This window comes from Citrus sinensis, chromosome 1 (assembly GCF_022201045.2).
Source record: "Citrus sinensis cultivar Valencia sweet orange chromosome 1, DVS_A1.0, whole genome shotgun sequence".
In the NCBI taxonomy this organism is placed as follows: Eukaryota; Viridiplantae; Streptophyta; class Magnoliopsida; order Sapindales; family Rutaceae; genus Citrus; species Citrus sinensis.
The window spans coordinates 22729786-22746854 of NC_068556.1; the positions used below are offsets into that span (position 1 = coordinate 22729786).

The following is a 17069-nucleotide window of genomic DNA, read 5'->3' on the forward strand; positions in this document are numbered from 1 at the left end:
GGGAGAAATAGGAACATATAAAAAAATGAATTTAAAAACCCACTAAGATTAATGCATTAGTCCATCAAAGATTAATTAATTGACATAAAACAACGCCCTACTCGAGAGCTTCAGTCAAAAGCACATATAATATTAATGGCAATTGTGGATCATACTACCTACGTACGTACCATATATATATAGAAGCTCTCTCTCTCAGGCATACAATTCATCTACACGTCTGATGATTGAAAATTCGAAAACAAATAAAACACTAGAATACACAATACAGACAATTAACTGTAGAAACAAAGATACATAATCTAAATAATGATCTGATCAATCACGAATGCGCAAGTAAAGGGAGTAAGAGGAGAGCATGGAGAGTAGCACGAGAAGAACAGCGGCGAGGAGTGAGACCCCGGTGGCGCTGCCTATATGTCTGCAGTACTTGTCGTAAACGTTGCATATCTTTGTCCATCTCGAGTGGTCGTTGCCCTTTAATCCGATATACGCCACCCCTCCCGATGCCCCAGTTGCCGATGCTACGATCCCCAACATCACCTGTAATATCAAACATTATTGCGTCACGTTTTCAATTTAATGCAGTAATCTTGTCCGCACGATCGATTAAATAAGGAAATAAAAAACTTACCACGTCCCAGAATGCGAAATAGAGCAGCAGCCGTTTTGCGGAAGCTGGCTTGGAGACCACCGAAAGTGATGCAAGCATTGTGATGATACTGTATAGGCAAGCAACCGATAGTGCCGCGACAAAATATCTGCAAAAATCATATTAAAAAATTTTTAAATTATAAAAATGAAAAAGATATATATAGAGGTACATTCAAAGTCAGGTAATGGCGTTTTTCATAGGTTGTTTGGAACCAAACTCATTTCATTAAATAAAAAAAAGTCACTTTCTGATATTTTTAATATATATATTTATTTCCGTTGGAGATGCTCCATTTGAGCTGGACCCATATTTGGTATTGAAAGAGAATGGGTCTGATGCGTTGTGATCATTATTTTATCTAGGGAGCATGCAATGATTGAAATAAAGGGACCCTTTTATGCTTGCTAAAAATTCGACTTTCTCAATTATTTGGTGTAATAGGAAAAAAAAAATTGATTTTCTGAATCAAAAACCTTGGAAATGATCTTTGCATGTTGCGACTCAAGTCTCCACATGATTTTTTTTTTGGAAAATAAGAAAAAAATCATCTTTCAAGTGCGTCATAATTATCTAAAAAGAAAACAAAAAAATTATTCATCATGATGTGTGTTTAGAAAAAAAATTCTTCAAAATTAATCTATTTTATTAATTTTTTACATAAACACATTTGAAGATTTCAAACTACATTTGACTAAAAAGCGAACCATTGATAAACTACTTTTTTTTTATGTAAAATTCGACAGAGTTCTAATATACGTAATCGCTAACCCTTTATTTTCTTTAATAAAATCTTGGTTATACATCTTAAAATTTTATCTTAAAATCAAGGAAATGACGAGGTATTGCACTTAATTTACTTCTAATTTATAAAATAAATGAAACACGTTAAGCATGTCAAATCATTTAAAATAAATTTAGTGATAAAATTTTAAAAGTGTATCACCATTATTGTCAATAAAATTAATTTTAACGTCATCTTTCATTACTCTAAAGTAAACGTCTAACTTTCGAAATCAATATCCACTTTGTCAACAAAGGTTGGCGCCTATTAGTTATCATTCATTGCAAAATAATTCCTATATGTGGTTTACAAACTTAAAATATACTCTTTTTAACCCCCTCCTAGGTATTAGTTTTAGTCATAAAGGAAAAAAAAATAATAATAGCACTAAATTGCAGATTCCGGTCCGATCTCAGCCCTAGGTGCAAAGAAAACTAAGAGCAATTCTATCCACATAAATAGTATACTAACTTTTACTATCCCAAAAGAAGAATTGGTATTCATCTATTTCGTAATCAGATAAAGTAATAACTAATTTTACAAGTTATGAAATTGATCATCTAATAAATTCACGCTGCATCAATCAGTAAACAGGGGCAGAAAAATTGCGACATTACATGAGAAGTGTTTTTAGCATTATCTGTTTGATGGTTAACAGAACTCCCAGAGGTTGATGTTGATGAGAACTTAAAAGCAGGTTGCTATACATGCAATTTATGAAGTGAATACTTCCAAGAGACATATTAATGCATATTTCATGTGTGAGTTTTTTGTGTATTGATCATTATTTTTAAAACCCAGGAGGCTTCATCTGTTGTTGTTATTCAAAACAAAATAAATAATAAAGAAAGAAAGAAAGAAAGACAGAGAGAAAAATAAGGGGTGGATATGGATAAACTTACATGAAAGCCGGGGAATCGGTAAACTTGGCTTTAACGCTGACTCTAATAGGAATCCCAGGTGGGGTTACGAGCTCAGTTTGCTTGGCGGTAGCCATGACGATTACGGAAACGAGCGTTGCTGCAAACAGCAATACTCTAAGACCCACATCGATGCCAAAATAGTTTTCGCGCACCGCCCTTTGATCTTCATATTTCGCTGGAGCTTCAGACGCCATAGTATGTGTTTGTTTCAGCAGCCAAAATTATTTATGCTTGGAAAATTGAGCAATGAGTGCGTATAAATAGATACGTGAGCAAGTGGGGGTGAGTCAAATAAACGATTTTTCTTTTTCTTTTTTTTTTTAAATAAAATGTATATGGGGTGATGGGTCAGTGCCCAGCACGTCAAGTTATTAGCCGAATTGTATAATTTTGTTGTTTTTTTATAATGGTTAGCTGGTGTGGAAGGGAGCCTAGTGTTCTCATTTAGTTGGAAATTTTGACAAAGTTTCATTCGCATATTAACAAAATTTTGTTTTAATTTATATTAAAAGAAATGATGGTATGGGATATTAAATAGATTATCTTTTGTCGCCCGTATGAGCTTTATATTTTTCATATGCATGGCAATGGATTTGTTAAATCCTGAGAATAGAATGGAGAAGTTCTAGAATATCTCTCATGTATTATAATTAATTAATGGGTGCATGACATGTGTAACTGAATTTAATATAACCATCACTTGCATGATGGTTTTTCAAAATAAATACAATTATGTTATAACATCATTTACTTATTGTATAACTTATATGGTATTTCTGATGTATTCTAAAATTTCTTGAAAGAATGATAAATTTATAGCTTGGTTGTAAAATTAAGAAAATTATATTACGATAATTATATGATTTAGAACCGCCGTAATCTATCAATTGATACGTTATTAAATTCGTTAGATCTTAAAAGCCAACTTTAACTTTCTCATTTGGCTTAATATTGCATTACCATCCTGGGCATAATGAACACAACAAGAGGATGCCGTCTTATCTTCTTCAAGTATATATCAAATTAGAAAAGTGGACACACTCAGGATATATTATGTTGGCACTAATTAAGATGGCTGTGTTTTTTTTTTTTTTTTCATTCTTCATCTTATTATTATTATTTATATATTCTAGTTATTATGCACCTACAATTCCTTCGAGTATGATTAAAATCTTGTTGGATTGGAACCAATACTAAATTGACATGTGCTCAACTCTTAATATATAGTCTTGTCTCACACACATACATGTAAAGCAATAAATGATTAAGATTTAGTTAGTTTTATATTCTTGATTATATTTTTAATAGATTAACAAATAGAACAATTTGGCACTAAATCTCATTTGCCACTTTTGTTTTGTCCCACTCTTTCCTCTCTAATTTTTTTTTTTAATTTTTTAATATTGACTCCCACAACTTCCATAATGTTTGATTGATTACTCTCTTGATGTCGAAATTTCTATAAAATTGATTTTCTTGAATCAAACTCCAACGACGGTCAAACAATTAAATAAATCCATTTTTTGCTTGTCAACAGCAACCTTGAAGAGCGATTCATCATAGGCTGGCAATAGATAATATGAACAGGTCATAGCAGATGAGACGGCTTATCCTTTCGTGATGTATGTATAATACACATGCATGTAGTCCCCATTACTTCTGTACAAAGCAAATTTTAATCAACTCAATCACATATTCACACGTGTGTTCAATAATGGTCGCTGCCCGTAATCAGCAGCCCCACGACTTGGTCTGATTATAGGTCATTCACAATCAGAAGGATCAAAGTGCAGGTCTGCAAGATCCTTTTTTGCCTTTTCTAAATGTGATTCCTGAGGATTGCGCAACAAGAAATTCCAGCTTGAAAATGCAATCAAATCTTTGTTTATTTATGACACTTACCGAATCCTTTTATCATTATCATCATCATCATTATTATTATTATTTTATTCCTTCTTAATTAATAGTCAAACTCCAATCACTTTCCCTTTTGAAATTGAGGGTCTGATTTGTGTCAACATTTATCTTGAAACGCGCAGTTTCTTAATGACAGACCAGCCTCGCTGTATCTTTGGAAGTTCCACAGAAGATTTTTTTTTTTTTTTATAAAAAAAAAATGCAATAATATTATATTTTATCGGAAGCAAAACTACTACGGCAGTCAAGAGGAAATAAAATCTTGTCACCTCTCTCTCATCTTCTCGACCAAGACAGGACAGCCATATATTTCACCACCTCCCTTAACACTCTTTCATATTTTAGTTTTTTTCATTTTTTCTCTTTATTTTTATGTGATTTATGTGAAATTAAGTAGTCCATTTCTACCTAAATATAAATCTATTTGTATTGGTTTTGTGGTTTTATTGTTGCTTTCTCAGTTATAATGTATTTTTTTAGTAGATATGAAGTTTCCAAACTGTTGAGTAGCTCCAAAAAGTTTTTTTTTTTAATTTTACCTTTTAAATGCTTATTTATTCACCTATGCGGTAAAATAAAAACTCTTCTAAAGAAAAAGTTTATATGTTTAAGATAATAATAATTACAGCACTCCTCGCATTGATAAAAAATAATACAATATATTATGTGCGTGTTTGAGTGGTGATACCGATATATTTTTGATTACTTAATGACTAATGACTAATTGTATCCTGAAAATATATTGATTTAAACGTTTGTAATGGATTTATTTATGACTTTTGTCCATTATCATGGAATGAAAGTTGTGTTTTGTTTGGTAATGGCCTCTGTGTTTGATCAAATTACCATTTTCTAAAAATTATCTCACCAATTGGATATATAATGTTGATTTTCTCATTCAACTAGAAAAGCTCATTTTATTTATACTCCAAAACATTCTTCCACAAGTTCAAGTCTATTGCTTTTTTATCAATTTGATGAAATACAAGTATTGTTGGAAGAAATTCTAGATTTTTGAGTCTACCAATAACTTAATATGGTACGAATTACATTGAATATGATCTAAAAGTTCTGCATTTAAATCTCGTGATTTAATTTGTAAGATTAAATTTTTAGATTCAAATGATAACTTAACTATCTTCAAACTTCAAAATATGAATTCTCTACTATGAACAGCCGCCTCCCCCCCACAATACCAAACAAAAAAAGAAAAAAAGAGTGACTTGTATTTGATTCACACACTGGGTATGAGCCACTTGTGTGGGATCAATGTGAACACAATAGACTATTGTTAGACCATTCTTTTTTCATTTTCCAATTTCATTGGACCGCTGAAATTCAATCATTGATCATCTAAGTATTGATTAATAATTTAATATGTTACAAATATAAGTTTTGGATGGAAGGCATGAGAATTATAAGTTAAATAATGAGTGTGCTATATAGGTATTCTAAGTAATTATATAATATTAAATTATTTATAATCATAATTTATATTATGGTTATTTTTATAATATTTTTTATTAAAATTAGAGTCATTATAATAATTTTTAAAGTACAAATAACCCCATTCAAAGTAAAATTACAATTAGTTGACGTGTAGTTATGCCGCGATACTCTTCAAAGTATGTGAAGGCACTCAACCAAACTTAAATGAAAATTCAAAGGGAGTAGGTTTCATCATTTATCATCAATCAATGAATTGCTTGCGGATAAACTTTTGGTCTACTCAAAGGAAATGGTTGATATTTTCTTCGTCCATATCAGTGAGAAAGAAAGAGGGAGGAAAGATCATATAACAAATTGATTTGCTGGTCCTCCTCCTATTTTCTTGGATAGATAAATCTTACACATCTCAAGGACAATTTTGGATTCTAGATCTTTGAAAATTGTAATCCTGAATGGGAACCAAGTTAATGAAAGTATTTGTTTTCTTCCAAAAAAAAAAAAATCACAATTATAAAAATTTGATAATCTTCTGCCAGGTTGGTGATGGCCAATTAATATTCGCATTAGCCCAGAAATTGTGGGGTTCTCCACCAACACTGTTCTTCTTTTGCAATATTAGATCACCTTTAAAAAAATACTAATAATAATTGTTTTTGAGTCCCAAAAACTCACAAACTGAGACAACGAATGAACAATCATTGCATCTAAAAACACCTCATCCTCCTCCCCCAAACTGTGCACCGGATGAGCAATTATCCAATAATCATAATCACCGTAATCCTTCTCGATATCAAATTATTGAACATGAATAAGCAAGAAATTAACAGCTAAAATTGTCTTAAATAATTTGCGTACAACTTGATTTGAATATATTGTTGTAAGTAAATGTTAAATCTTTCGCAATCGAGTGTAGTGAATAATTTTGTTGATGTTTTAAGTAATAATGTTAATTAATTTGAATAGTTTGAATAAGGATCCTTTTTGGAATTTTAAAGAGTGTTTAAAGTAAAAATTAAAATTTTTTAAAATTAACAAATAAAGTGTATAAAGCAATAGAATGTTTCAAAATATTTTTTGTAGTGCAAACAACCCTATTCTAGCAATTTAAAGAAGAAATTTTCTGAGTGGTCAGGGTTGCTGCCCTCCAAGTTGGAGGGCAGCAGTTCGAACCCCCCAAATGCATTGTGGGAGTATTTTTTTTCTCAATTAAATTTGAGTGAAGGCGGTCTTCTTCCTTACCCAAGTGTGAGGAGTAGACATCCCTCGAATATTTGTGAGGGTTAAAATCTGGACAGTGCTCCATTAGCATTGATGTAAGTTGGTTCCAGTAATAGTCTAATTTATAAATATCAGTTATAGTCTCATGTAATATGAGTTGTAATTTGAGCAATAGTCTCATGTAATAAAAAAAAAAAATTCTGTAAACATAACTAAAGTGGGCTTAGTAATGAATGGCTTATAAACAGAAGGCTTGAGGGCCGTAGAGTGTCAGCAAGCCCATTACTATAAAATCGAATTCTCTAAGGCAAGAGAACAATTTTTCGAAGTTGGAAAGTTCTATATAGACCTGCTTCGAGTTCAAAGGTCCTTAAGCCCTGCAGAGCTCATTGGCTCCTGGGCTTTCCAGCAAGTGAGCGTTTTGGGCTTGAGTGTCATAACGGCGTGTTTGCTTACGCAAAACGATCTTGCTCGCCATTATTAAGGGTGAGACCGACATGACATCTCAAACTCTATGGTTCCAAATTTATCTTGTCGGATTCATCCCGCATCGCATTCGAACTGTGGACCCAAATTCTTGCGTCAACAAGATTAAATAAATCCAAATAAAGTCCTGACGCTCCACTTGACGATTAAAAATCGAAACGTGAGGTTGAGAATTGATGATGACCTCCGCGCTTTGTCGCAGGCAAGAGGCAACCTCTTTTCACGTCAATTTCTCATCTTACATTTCACTAAAGCTACTCCAGCTGATGTAACCCAACTGCTGTTAGTGCCGGCTTGGATTTTCCACTGGGCAAGAGAGGATTTTCTTTTGTTTTTTTTTTTGTGCGATTATTGAACAGAAATCGGAATTGATAAAAATTAATATAAGTTAGAATGAGAATAGAGAATATAAATCTGAATAAATTATTTATTTAAAGTGTAAGAATTAAAATCGAAATGAATTCGATTGAAATTAATGTGCTTTTGTCATAGAATCGGAATTAAAATGAGTTAAATCATTACGAATTATTAAAAAATCCTTAAATAACTATGGTCATAATTATTATATTGTATTTTGATTATTGTGATTATTTACTTAAAAATATAATTATTAATAATTATTTTTAATAATATATTAATTAATTATAAAAACTATTATCATTATTATATTATTAACAATAAATTTTTTTATCATTAATAGTAGTAGTAGTAGTAATTATTATTATTATCATCATCATCATCATCATATCAGAACCTTGGCCGTTGGAGACAAAATCGAGATGGCCCAACGAGGATGAAACTAGTAACCAGCCACAGCTCCACAACTTTAGACCAACGATGAAGAAGATGGTGACTAATTTGGCTGTGATGGTGCAGCTGAATGCGAGGCTTAGGGATTTGCTACTCTCTTTTTTTTTTCTGCTATTTATATTTTTTAATTCAAATGAGGACATTTTCAAAATATTAAAATTTTAAAAAGGGCAAAATAATCAGTTATGAGAATGAGAGGCAATTCTCACCTCCCCTCTTGAGAATAAATTTTTCATTTTCTATTTCAAATTGGGATGGACCTCAAGATTCTAATTTTTGCTTCCGGCCTCAATTTTACAAATTAAATTCTACCAATGATTTTGATTCTACATTTCAATTTCTCAATCTAAAAAGTAATCTCACCATTAATGTTGTTTCGTTGAAACTTAGTAGAGTTTTTTAGAATAAAAAATTATTATTATTACTTCATTGGAAAAAAAATGTACGAATTTAAATTTTTAAGGGACCTTAGATTGTAATAGCAGAATTAAAAGTTTAAAACCAGATTCATACCTACATTTATAAGTGTGGACATTGCGTAAAATTTCATATTATAAAATAATTTCCCATCCACTCAATTATTGTTAAATTTATAAAAAAAATGATAACATTCTCTCCATTCATAAATTTGCCAATCAATCTTTTCATCCACACATAAACCAAATTCAAGCGGCAGATTGATTGCAATTTATGCCAATTTTTTTTTTTTCGTCATGACTCAATTTTTTTTCACTTTTGGAAAGGTACACGCTCCCAAATTTAAGGGCACATTAATTAAATTGCCCCATTCTCATGACACCCACCCCACCCTATCCTATCTTGCTTCCACGTTGGCATGAGATTCTTATTATAAAATCAAACCGGGGAAATTATTTATTTAATTATTTATCTTTCTTTTCAGAAGATCGACTTCAAAGAGGCAGTAAAATGTGATGAAATCTTGACCCGAGCAAATTAATTAATGCCCATATGAAAAATAGCTGCTACCAGCCATGATCTCATTGTGCATATACATGCTTTAATTGTTGGCTTTTTATATGTCAGTGTATGAATTTAAAAACAAAATTTTATTAAATTTTTATCTAATTTTTTTTTTTACAAATTATTATTTTTAAAATACAGTTAAAATTAATTATTTTAAAAGTTAGAACATCAAAATATTAAATGCTTGGGCGTTACAGAACTTTGCACCACACAAACAATTAGCCTGCCATCGATACGGCATACCAATATCATAATATGACTTGATTGCGACAAAATTTTGCATCTTCCTCCAGCTGCCGTCTCTCAACCTCTCACATTAAATGTCCTTTTAATTAGCACTTTCCCTATCACCTACGGTGGCAACTTTCCTTTTTCCATATTCCCACGCCAGTCTGTTTCGCTCTCTATTTAAAGCTCCATTTGACCCTTATCACTTCAGTGAATGTGTTCATTTGTTGACAAAATTCTCTATTCTTTGAAGGGTTACTTGTCTGTTTGTTTCTTGGGAATTTGGAATGGATGGGCTGGAGGGAAAGTCAGAGGTTGCAGGAAATTATAAGAGAAAGCTGAATCATGGTGATTTGAGTCTGAGGGTATTGGCCTTGGCGCTAACACTTGTCGCAGCAATAGTTCTTGGAGTTGGTAAGCAAAATAAGGTTGTTCCACTCAAGATTATACCAACTTTGCCTCCTGTTAATGTTGCAGTCACCGCTAAGTGGCAGTACTCTTCTGCTTTTGTGTAAGTTCTTTGATCCCTCGCTGTTAACACTTGACACCCCATGCATGCTTGAATAAGAGAGTCGTTTGTGACTTCAGTGTGTGTATTTTATTCGTTTGATTTTCAAGTTCAATTACTATGAGATTATTAACCTGTATGCATAAAAATTACAAATATGAGTAAGTGGGTTCGATAATTGGTGGGATGAGTGTCATGTTTAAAGAAGTACATGGGGTAGATTTTTCTTCTGAATAATTTTTTTTGAAATCACATCTAACTTATTCTAGCCTCAAAACATTAGGACTGATTCCAAAGGAAATTATCTAGTTATGGATTTCAATGTATTTATGGGTATAACTATTAAAAAATAAAAAATATATATATTTGTAAAGTAATTATAGGACCATTCCTTAAAAAAAAGGTTTTTATAGGATTTTTTTAAATAATAAATTAGATTTTTTATAGGATTCTTAAGTCGTCCTTGAAATTAATGAACATGTAAATATAGTATGTTACGTAAATGATAAATAAGATTGTGACTTTGTATCAATAATTTTCAGCAAAATGCAAATATTAATAATACAATTGTTGATTATTGTTGACACAATATTCATAACGTATATTTGTAATTATTTTTTTTCCCTAAATGTATATTATCAACATAACTAACATATTCATCCGAGTACAGCTGCCGGTTACAACGCCGAACCGTCACTCTTATCCTTTGCTTTTAGCTATTTAATAGACCAGTCACATCATCAACGCCTTTATTAAACAACCGCGTTACTTCGTATTATCATCAAACTAACCCACGTGGCAACCTTTAATTTAATGATGTGAAACTGATAGATTATTTCTCACATCGATTGATTGGTAAACATAATATTATTATTTATTTTTTTTTGAGAGGACATAATATTATTATTTAATTGTAGGCATTCGGGGCTTGTGGCCATTTTCGAACTACTTTATTTTATCGACCACCTTAGTTTCCATTCTAATAAGATAAGAGGTTAAAATATAATTTAAGCTTTGCCCTATTTCCCCATCTTTTCAAGAAAAAAAAAAAATTGTAATATTCATAATTTAACCACTTTTTGGCAGGTTCAATGTGGTGTCAAATGCCATAGCATGCTCATACGCAGCAATCTCTCTACTCCTTTTGTTGGCTGACAAGAATGGAAACAAGGGCTTGGCTATGTTGATCCTTCTTCTTGACCTAGCAATGGTAGCGCTGCTCTTTTCGGCCAACGGCGCCGCTGGTGCCGTCGGCCTCGTGGGCTACCAGGGGAATTCGCATGTGCAATGGAGAAAGGTGTGCGACGTTTTTGGGGAATTTTGCAGCCACGTTGCAGTCGCAGTTGTTCTCTCTCTCCTTGGTTCACTGGCTTTCTTCTTGCTAGTTGCCTTGGCTGCAATGAGAATTCTCAAGAAAACCAACTAGAATCAATAATTTGCATGTTCCTTAGGGAACCCTTATGCTAATTAATTTGGTTTGGTTTGGTTTATTTTCTTCACTAAGCGACTTATTATGAACTTCGAGACAATGAGGCTAGTTTCTGTATATCTATCAACCTTTGGAATTTGCCCAAAAAAATGAATATGAAGACTGGAAACTTTTCTGGATTTGCAGAGTAATTTTAACACTTGCAACATTTACTAGATATATGTTGTGACAAGTTAGACTTTGCACATTACAATCACGACTTTCAATGTATACAAGTGTTAAATCTCAGGGAACCTGGTGTTTGCCACCTTACTACTGTTGACACTGGCTGCAAGTATGTAATATTAAGAGATTCCCTATGATTATGATGTTGTCACTCGGTCATGAGAGCTTAATTTATGATGGGACGCAATACATTCGCTTTCAGATTCACCTTCCTGTTCGCGTTATCCAGGTACTCCTGCAAATGTGAAAGTTTAGATAGATGCAACTCTAAGGTTAGAATGGTGACCCTGGAAACAAGTGAACTGACAGAAAGAAAAATGGAAATAGGCATTTCAAACAATGGACATAACTTTCAAACTAAAATTTCAACCATTAAAAAGGTATTACTTGATTCAACTAATGCTACAGTTTGAATTACCAACCGTCAAATTGCTAGTCCTCATAGATAATAAGTTGATCGATCATTTACACTGTTTTTCTTGAGATTTGAGATAAACTCAGATTGCATTATAATGCAACCCACTGTTCTAGAGAAAAACTAATGAAAGTTACACATGATAGGGATGAATAGAAAGGAACCTGCAATATCCCAACAGCAGCAAACTTGTCAAGTATCGTCTTATGCTCAACTGGGTGCAAATCCAAAGGATTCAATAGCAATTCCACACCCTGTGAAGAAAAATAAACCGTCAGATTCTGTAATTTGTATGATCAAATTCAGAAAATTTTATAACAATAAAGCATAAGCATGATAAAAATAAATAAATGGGAAAAACTTTTTTTGGCACTGTTATCCAACCTAATTCTGTGGATTGGTTATTCTTTGAAAGCTTTCATATAAAAAAATTTGATCCAAATTTTCATTGGGTTACAACAGAGCAGAATGAATTTGTACACTTCCAAACATAGGACATCTTTTGATTCACAAACTACCTAGCAACTGAAGTGAGTTATAACCTGTTGCATGTGCTTCTAAGATATGCTTGAGTGAAAAAATCCCACACAACACTCACCTTTGACGTAAAACCCTCATTCCAATATGCGTACTTCATATCTTCAAGTTTTTTGGTTGCAGAAAGGTCGTCTATAAAAAGCTTCACTTGCACAGCCTGATCAAAACAAGAAAAAGATTATAATCAGAAGGGATCACATAAGATATGACATTGACAAATAGAGAGATAGAAGAAACTCACATCAGCTGCATTCTGTTGTCTATTAAAGGGATAACCTACAATGAAGCCCTCTAGATTAAATTCAGAGATCTGTATAAACACAATAGGAGCATGGATAAGTAGAATTTTAAAGTTGCCAAGGTTAAAAAACATACCATTTTGCATACGCTCTCAGATATAAGCACACTCAGTAATGTACCACATTAATCACGCATGGATAGGTGCAGCAAAACACATATTAAACCGAACAGAGTGGTGATATATATGTTTAAAAGGTAGCATATGCTCCACAAAGTAATTACGTAACTAGACTTCAAGATCATTGAGACTTGAAACAAAAGGTAAAGCATCATAAGTATATTGTTTTTAAGTCTTTGAAAATAAGTGAGGATTATATTCTATTTTTGTGGTTTATTTTTTGATGGACAGAGCCAAGAAAAACACCAGAATATAAATCACAAATCCCTAAAAAAGTGGACAATTAATCATTACTCAACCACATATGTTAACACTGGATCACGGGATGAGAAACCTTTTAGCCTTTCAACAAGAAGTTTATCAATCAGAAGTAAAATTGCAATTTCCAAATGACATAACGATTCGGTGTACACTAACAATATTTTCCATGGATTATTACCTACAAGTGCTTCTCGTCCTACACCCCAAAGGAGATCAAACTCTCAAAAATGACTACGCTAACTACTAAAACATGAAAAAGGGAAAAAAAAGAAAAATACAGAGAAATGAACTTACCAGGCTTCGAAAATCCTCAGCCATCAAATCTATAGTGTTCTTTTTCCTTAGCAAAACGCTGCGGCATTGAGAATAATCCATGTAATAAACATAATAAGAAAAAGAATTAAAAAAAGTAAAGAGCCATCTTGATTAGAAATCAAATTATAACATTCAGAGTTCAAGAACAACTCTAACTTTGTTGATATTAAAATATTCATATGCAGTAAGAAAATTATACCTTAAAGGTGATGCAATTTTGTTCTTAGGGTCTGAAATAGATAGCCCAACATACTTATCACCAACATCCAAACCAAGGAACCGACCACGTTTTGATACTTTTCTCTTCAGCATTTGCTCGAACAATCTCAACGGCTTCACGTACTTCATCTGCAATTCCATCCATTAGAGGCAATATTGAATCTTTTATCAAATATTGAAGCATACACGATACCCAGTAGGGCAATGTTAAGATGAAGTAATCCAAAGTTTCTAATCTATGCTTATTTTTCAGCGTGGCATTTTCACAGACAGTTGGTGGACACAAAATTTGGAAGATACGCAACGACGAAGGTTAAATGAATGAGTGTCTTATACCTTTTAAGAAAAATAATATTAATTATTAATTATGTGAGAATTGAGAACTGAAAAATGAAAATGAAAAACTTTCTGACGGTTATGAGACGCGCGGCGCGGGAGGCGACTGGTGAGTGCGAAGGAAATGACTGAGCGCAGCGGGTTGGTTAGTTCAGTGAAGGCCTGATTACAAACAACCTAGTATTCCATTTTCCATTTTGTGATGGCTAAAATGTCAAATTAGTGGTCTCGAAAATTTATTTGTGGGTAATTCAATTTCATAATCATTCACAGGTGTGGAACAGTGGAAGTTTCCTTTTTCTTTTAATGCGGACAAGCAATGTGATTTAATAAAGTTAATTTGTAGGGTCTGATTATATTGAAAGAGTGTTATTATTTATTCTGAATTCTTGTCCTAAATTTGTGCTCTGAAAGTCAAAACGCACCGTTTGGTTTGGTAAGGGAAAGCGGAAAGTAAATGAAACCAAACCAAACGGTGCGTTTTGGCTTTCGGTGCGTAAATTCAGGGTTAGAATTCGAGGTAAATAGCTTTTCTCATATTAGAATCGCTATAAGATAAAATGTACTTTCATAATTATACAATCAAAATTATAATAAACTTTTTATTATTTATTACTTTACGTGTGTGTCAATGATTCGTATTATATTTTAAAGCAACTCTAAAATAGTTATAGTATAATTTTTAATATACTATAAAGGGTTGTGGTGTATTCACACCGACTCTATTAAACCGCACAACTTAATAAAATAACGTGTTTGCTTAATAATAATAATAATAATAATAATAAGGACCCCTTGTTAGAGTACGACTCTACAATTTGATTCAAGTAAAATTTTAAAATCTACTTGAAAAACTTTATTTTAATTAAAATTGATTTCTGTGGAATTGTGGCTGACTGTCAATTTGTCACCTAACTTACTTGTCCATTGCCCCGACTCGAAGTTGCACCATTAAAATGTCACCCTTTGCTCGTTTAATCCATGCGATTTCAATACACAAATCTTTCCCACATCTTTCTACTTTTCTCTCAATACATTACAAACTAATAATTTCAATTCTATTTATAAAAATCGTCTTCTAGTACTCATTAACAAAAAGTATATAAAAATATTACCTTATTTCTTGATCTGCAATAATTCATTTAAATCTAAAACTGGAGAGAAAAAAAAATTCTAAAATGAAGAACACACAGTCTATAATTATTCAAATTGGCTCCCTTCCCTTCCTTAAGATATTGTCTTCAAAATTGCTTCTTCCTTCTAGGTAGAACTGACCCATCAAATATTAACCGAACTTTAACAGACTCTTGACTTACAAAATAAGTATCATCGAGCCACACAATTACAAGTGTCCGAGCTTGTGACATTCTGATGAACATCTTTTCAAAAACATATAATATGACTATCAAAAAGAAATTGTTCCTAATTTGTTATGCATACAATACATTTGTAGTCGGAAGTCTTTCTCCCTAATTGACCATAGAACTTGTGAATATGGTGGTAGTATTATATAATACAGTAATCGACAATAATCCATGGCCCTTACCCTGCTGAAACTCTTTTTCCTTATAAGAATGTCCGAATGAAAAAGTGACCATGACACCAAATTTTTTTCATAAATTTTACGTCCACTTGAAGACAGAATTGTGAGAGAAAAAAAAAAAAAAAAAAGTCCACATTATATTCAAGTTGAGCAGGTTGAGCAAACATTGTGCTTCCCCGATATACAAAAATGTGCAAACAAACTATAATGGTCTTCTTAGAAAGATCCAACAGCTGGGTTCTTAAAATATATCCGAAACTAGAATGCTCCATCAAATTTTATAAGAACTTTATTTTTCCTCAATTACATAGCTGAGTTTACCCTCTGATCAAAAGACAAGTTGAGCAGGTTGAGGAAACATTGTGCTTCCCAGATGTATAAAAATGTCATGACCCAACCCAGACCGGGCAAGATATTGTCCGCTTTGGGCCTTAACAAGGCCCGCACGGATTTGTTCTTGGGGCGCCCATACACCCCAAAACGCGTCTAGACAATTAAGGTGTGGATCACCCCTTATAAACCCAGCATCTCTCCCGTGCTTTGCCGATGTGGGATTCGCCTAGGGTGTTACATTATGGTATCAGAGCGGCTCCGCGTGTCCTCTTGAGCGATGGTGGGGCAAACCTCAACGAGGACGCTGAGTCCCCAAGGGGGGGTGTATGTAACACCCTAGGCGAATCCCACATCGGCAAAGCACGGGAGAGATGCTGGGTTTATAAGGGGTGATCCACACCTTAATTGTCTAGACGCGTTTTGGGATGTATGGGCGCCCCAAGAACAAATCCGTGCGGGTCTTGTTAAGGCCCAAAGCGGACAATATCTTACCAGGTCTGGGTTGGGTCATGACAAAAAATCTCTACAAGAAGGTTTTTTCAGGATACTTTAATAACGTACAGCTAGTACTCTCCTTGGTCAAACCTCTCGATAACAAAAACTAAAGTACTGCACATCTGGGAATAATCTTCTTCTTGAGACCCAGAGTAATAACAATGGAACATCTAGTAATAACTAATGATTTGCAACCCATTTTGTTCGCAAAAATATCTATTGCTGCCATATTCTTATCAGTGGATGCAATCGTATGCCAAGGATACATTTTAAAAGCAGCTAAAACCTCCTCCGCAGACCAACCCCACCTCTTATAAAGATCAAGTTTTCTTTCCCACGGGGATTTACTAAATAAAACTTTTGCTAGAATTGCTGAAACAAACTGTAATCTCAAAGGATTGATACCCATCTCTCTTATAACTACTATTTTCTCCTTAAAAAGGGTTTCGGATTCGTAAAGAATACTCGGGGCCAAGAATCAATCAACTTAGCAATTTTTTAATTGGCCACACCACAATCTTGCAAAATTTTAATATTGGGTACCAAATAATATCCAACGCACCGTCTTGTATTGGACTCTTTTT

The 17069-nt window shown here is 33.1% G+C and overlaps 3 protein-coding genes across 5 annotated transcripts; 1 reads left to right on the forward strand and 2 right to left on the reverse strand.

Annotated features, from left to right (window-relative positions):
* Positions 1–109: 109 nt before the first annotated feature.
* LOC102611331 (CASP-like protein 1D1) lies at positions 110–2599 on the reverse strand. Its single transcript, XM_006489087.4, has 3 exons — positions 2339–2599; positions 635–761; positions 110–543 (listed from the first exon to the last, which is right to left on the reverse strand). Exons 1-3 carry the CDS (start codon positions 2551–2553, stop codon positions 319–321), a joined length of 567 nt encoding a protein of 188 aa, XP_006489150.1. The 5' UTR covers positions 2554–2599; the 3' UTR covers positions 110–318.
* Positions 2600–9559: 6960 nt separating this feature from the next.
* On the forward strand, positions 9560–11567 carry LOC102610120 (CASP-like protein 1E2). The gene is made up of 2 exons (XM_052440054.1): positions 9560–9962; positions 11046–11567. The coding sequence occupies exons 1-2, from the start codon at positions 9739–9741 to the stop codon at positions 11383–11385; spliced, it is 564 nt and encodes a 187-aa protein (XP_052296014.1). The 5' UTR covers positions 9560–9738; the 3' UTR covers positions 11386–11567.
* LOC102610643 (uncharacterized) lies at positions 11046–14415 on the reverse strand. Of its 3 annotated transcripts, none has more exons than XM_006489086.4 (7): positions 14115–14415; positions 13759–13907; positions 13539–13596; positions 12807–12875; positions 12627–12722; positions 12193–12282; positions 11046–11848 (listed from the first exon to the last, which is right to left on the reverse strand). In XM_006489086.4, exons 2-7 carry the CDS (start codon positions 13905–13907, stop codon positions 11780–11782), a joined length of 531 nt encoding a protein of 176 aa, XP_006489149.1. In that variant the 5' UTR covers positions 14115–14415; the 3' UTR covers positions 11046–11779. The 3 variants fall into 3 exon arrangements, with proteins under 3 accessions (XP_006489149.1, XP_006489148.1, XP_006489147.1); XM_006489085.4 differs by having other exon boundaries at positions 14192–14412; XM_006489084.4 differs by lacking the exon at positions 14115–14415 and having other exon boundaries at positions 13759–14108.
* Between the last annotated feature and the right edge of the window lie 2654 nt (positions 14416–17069).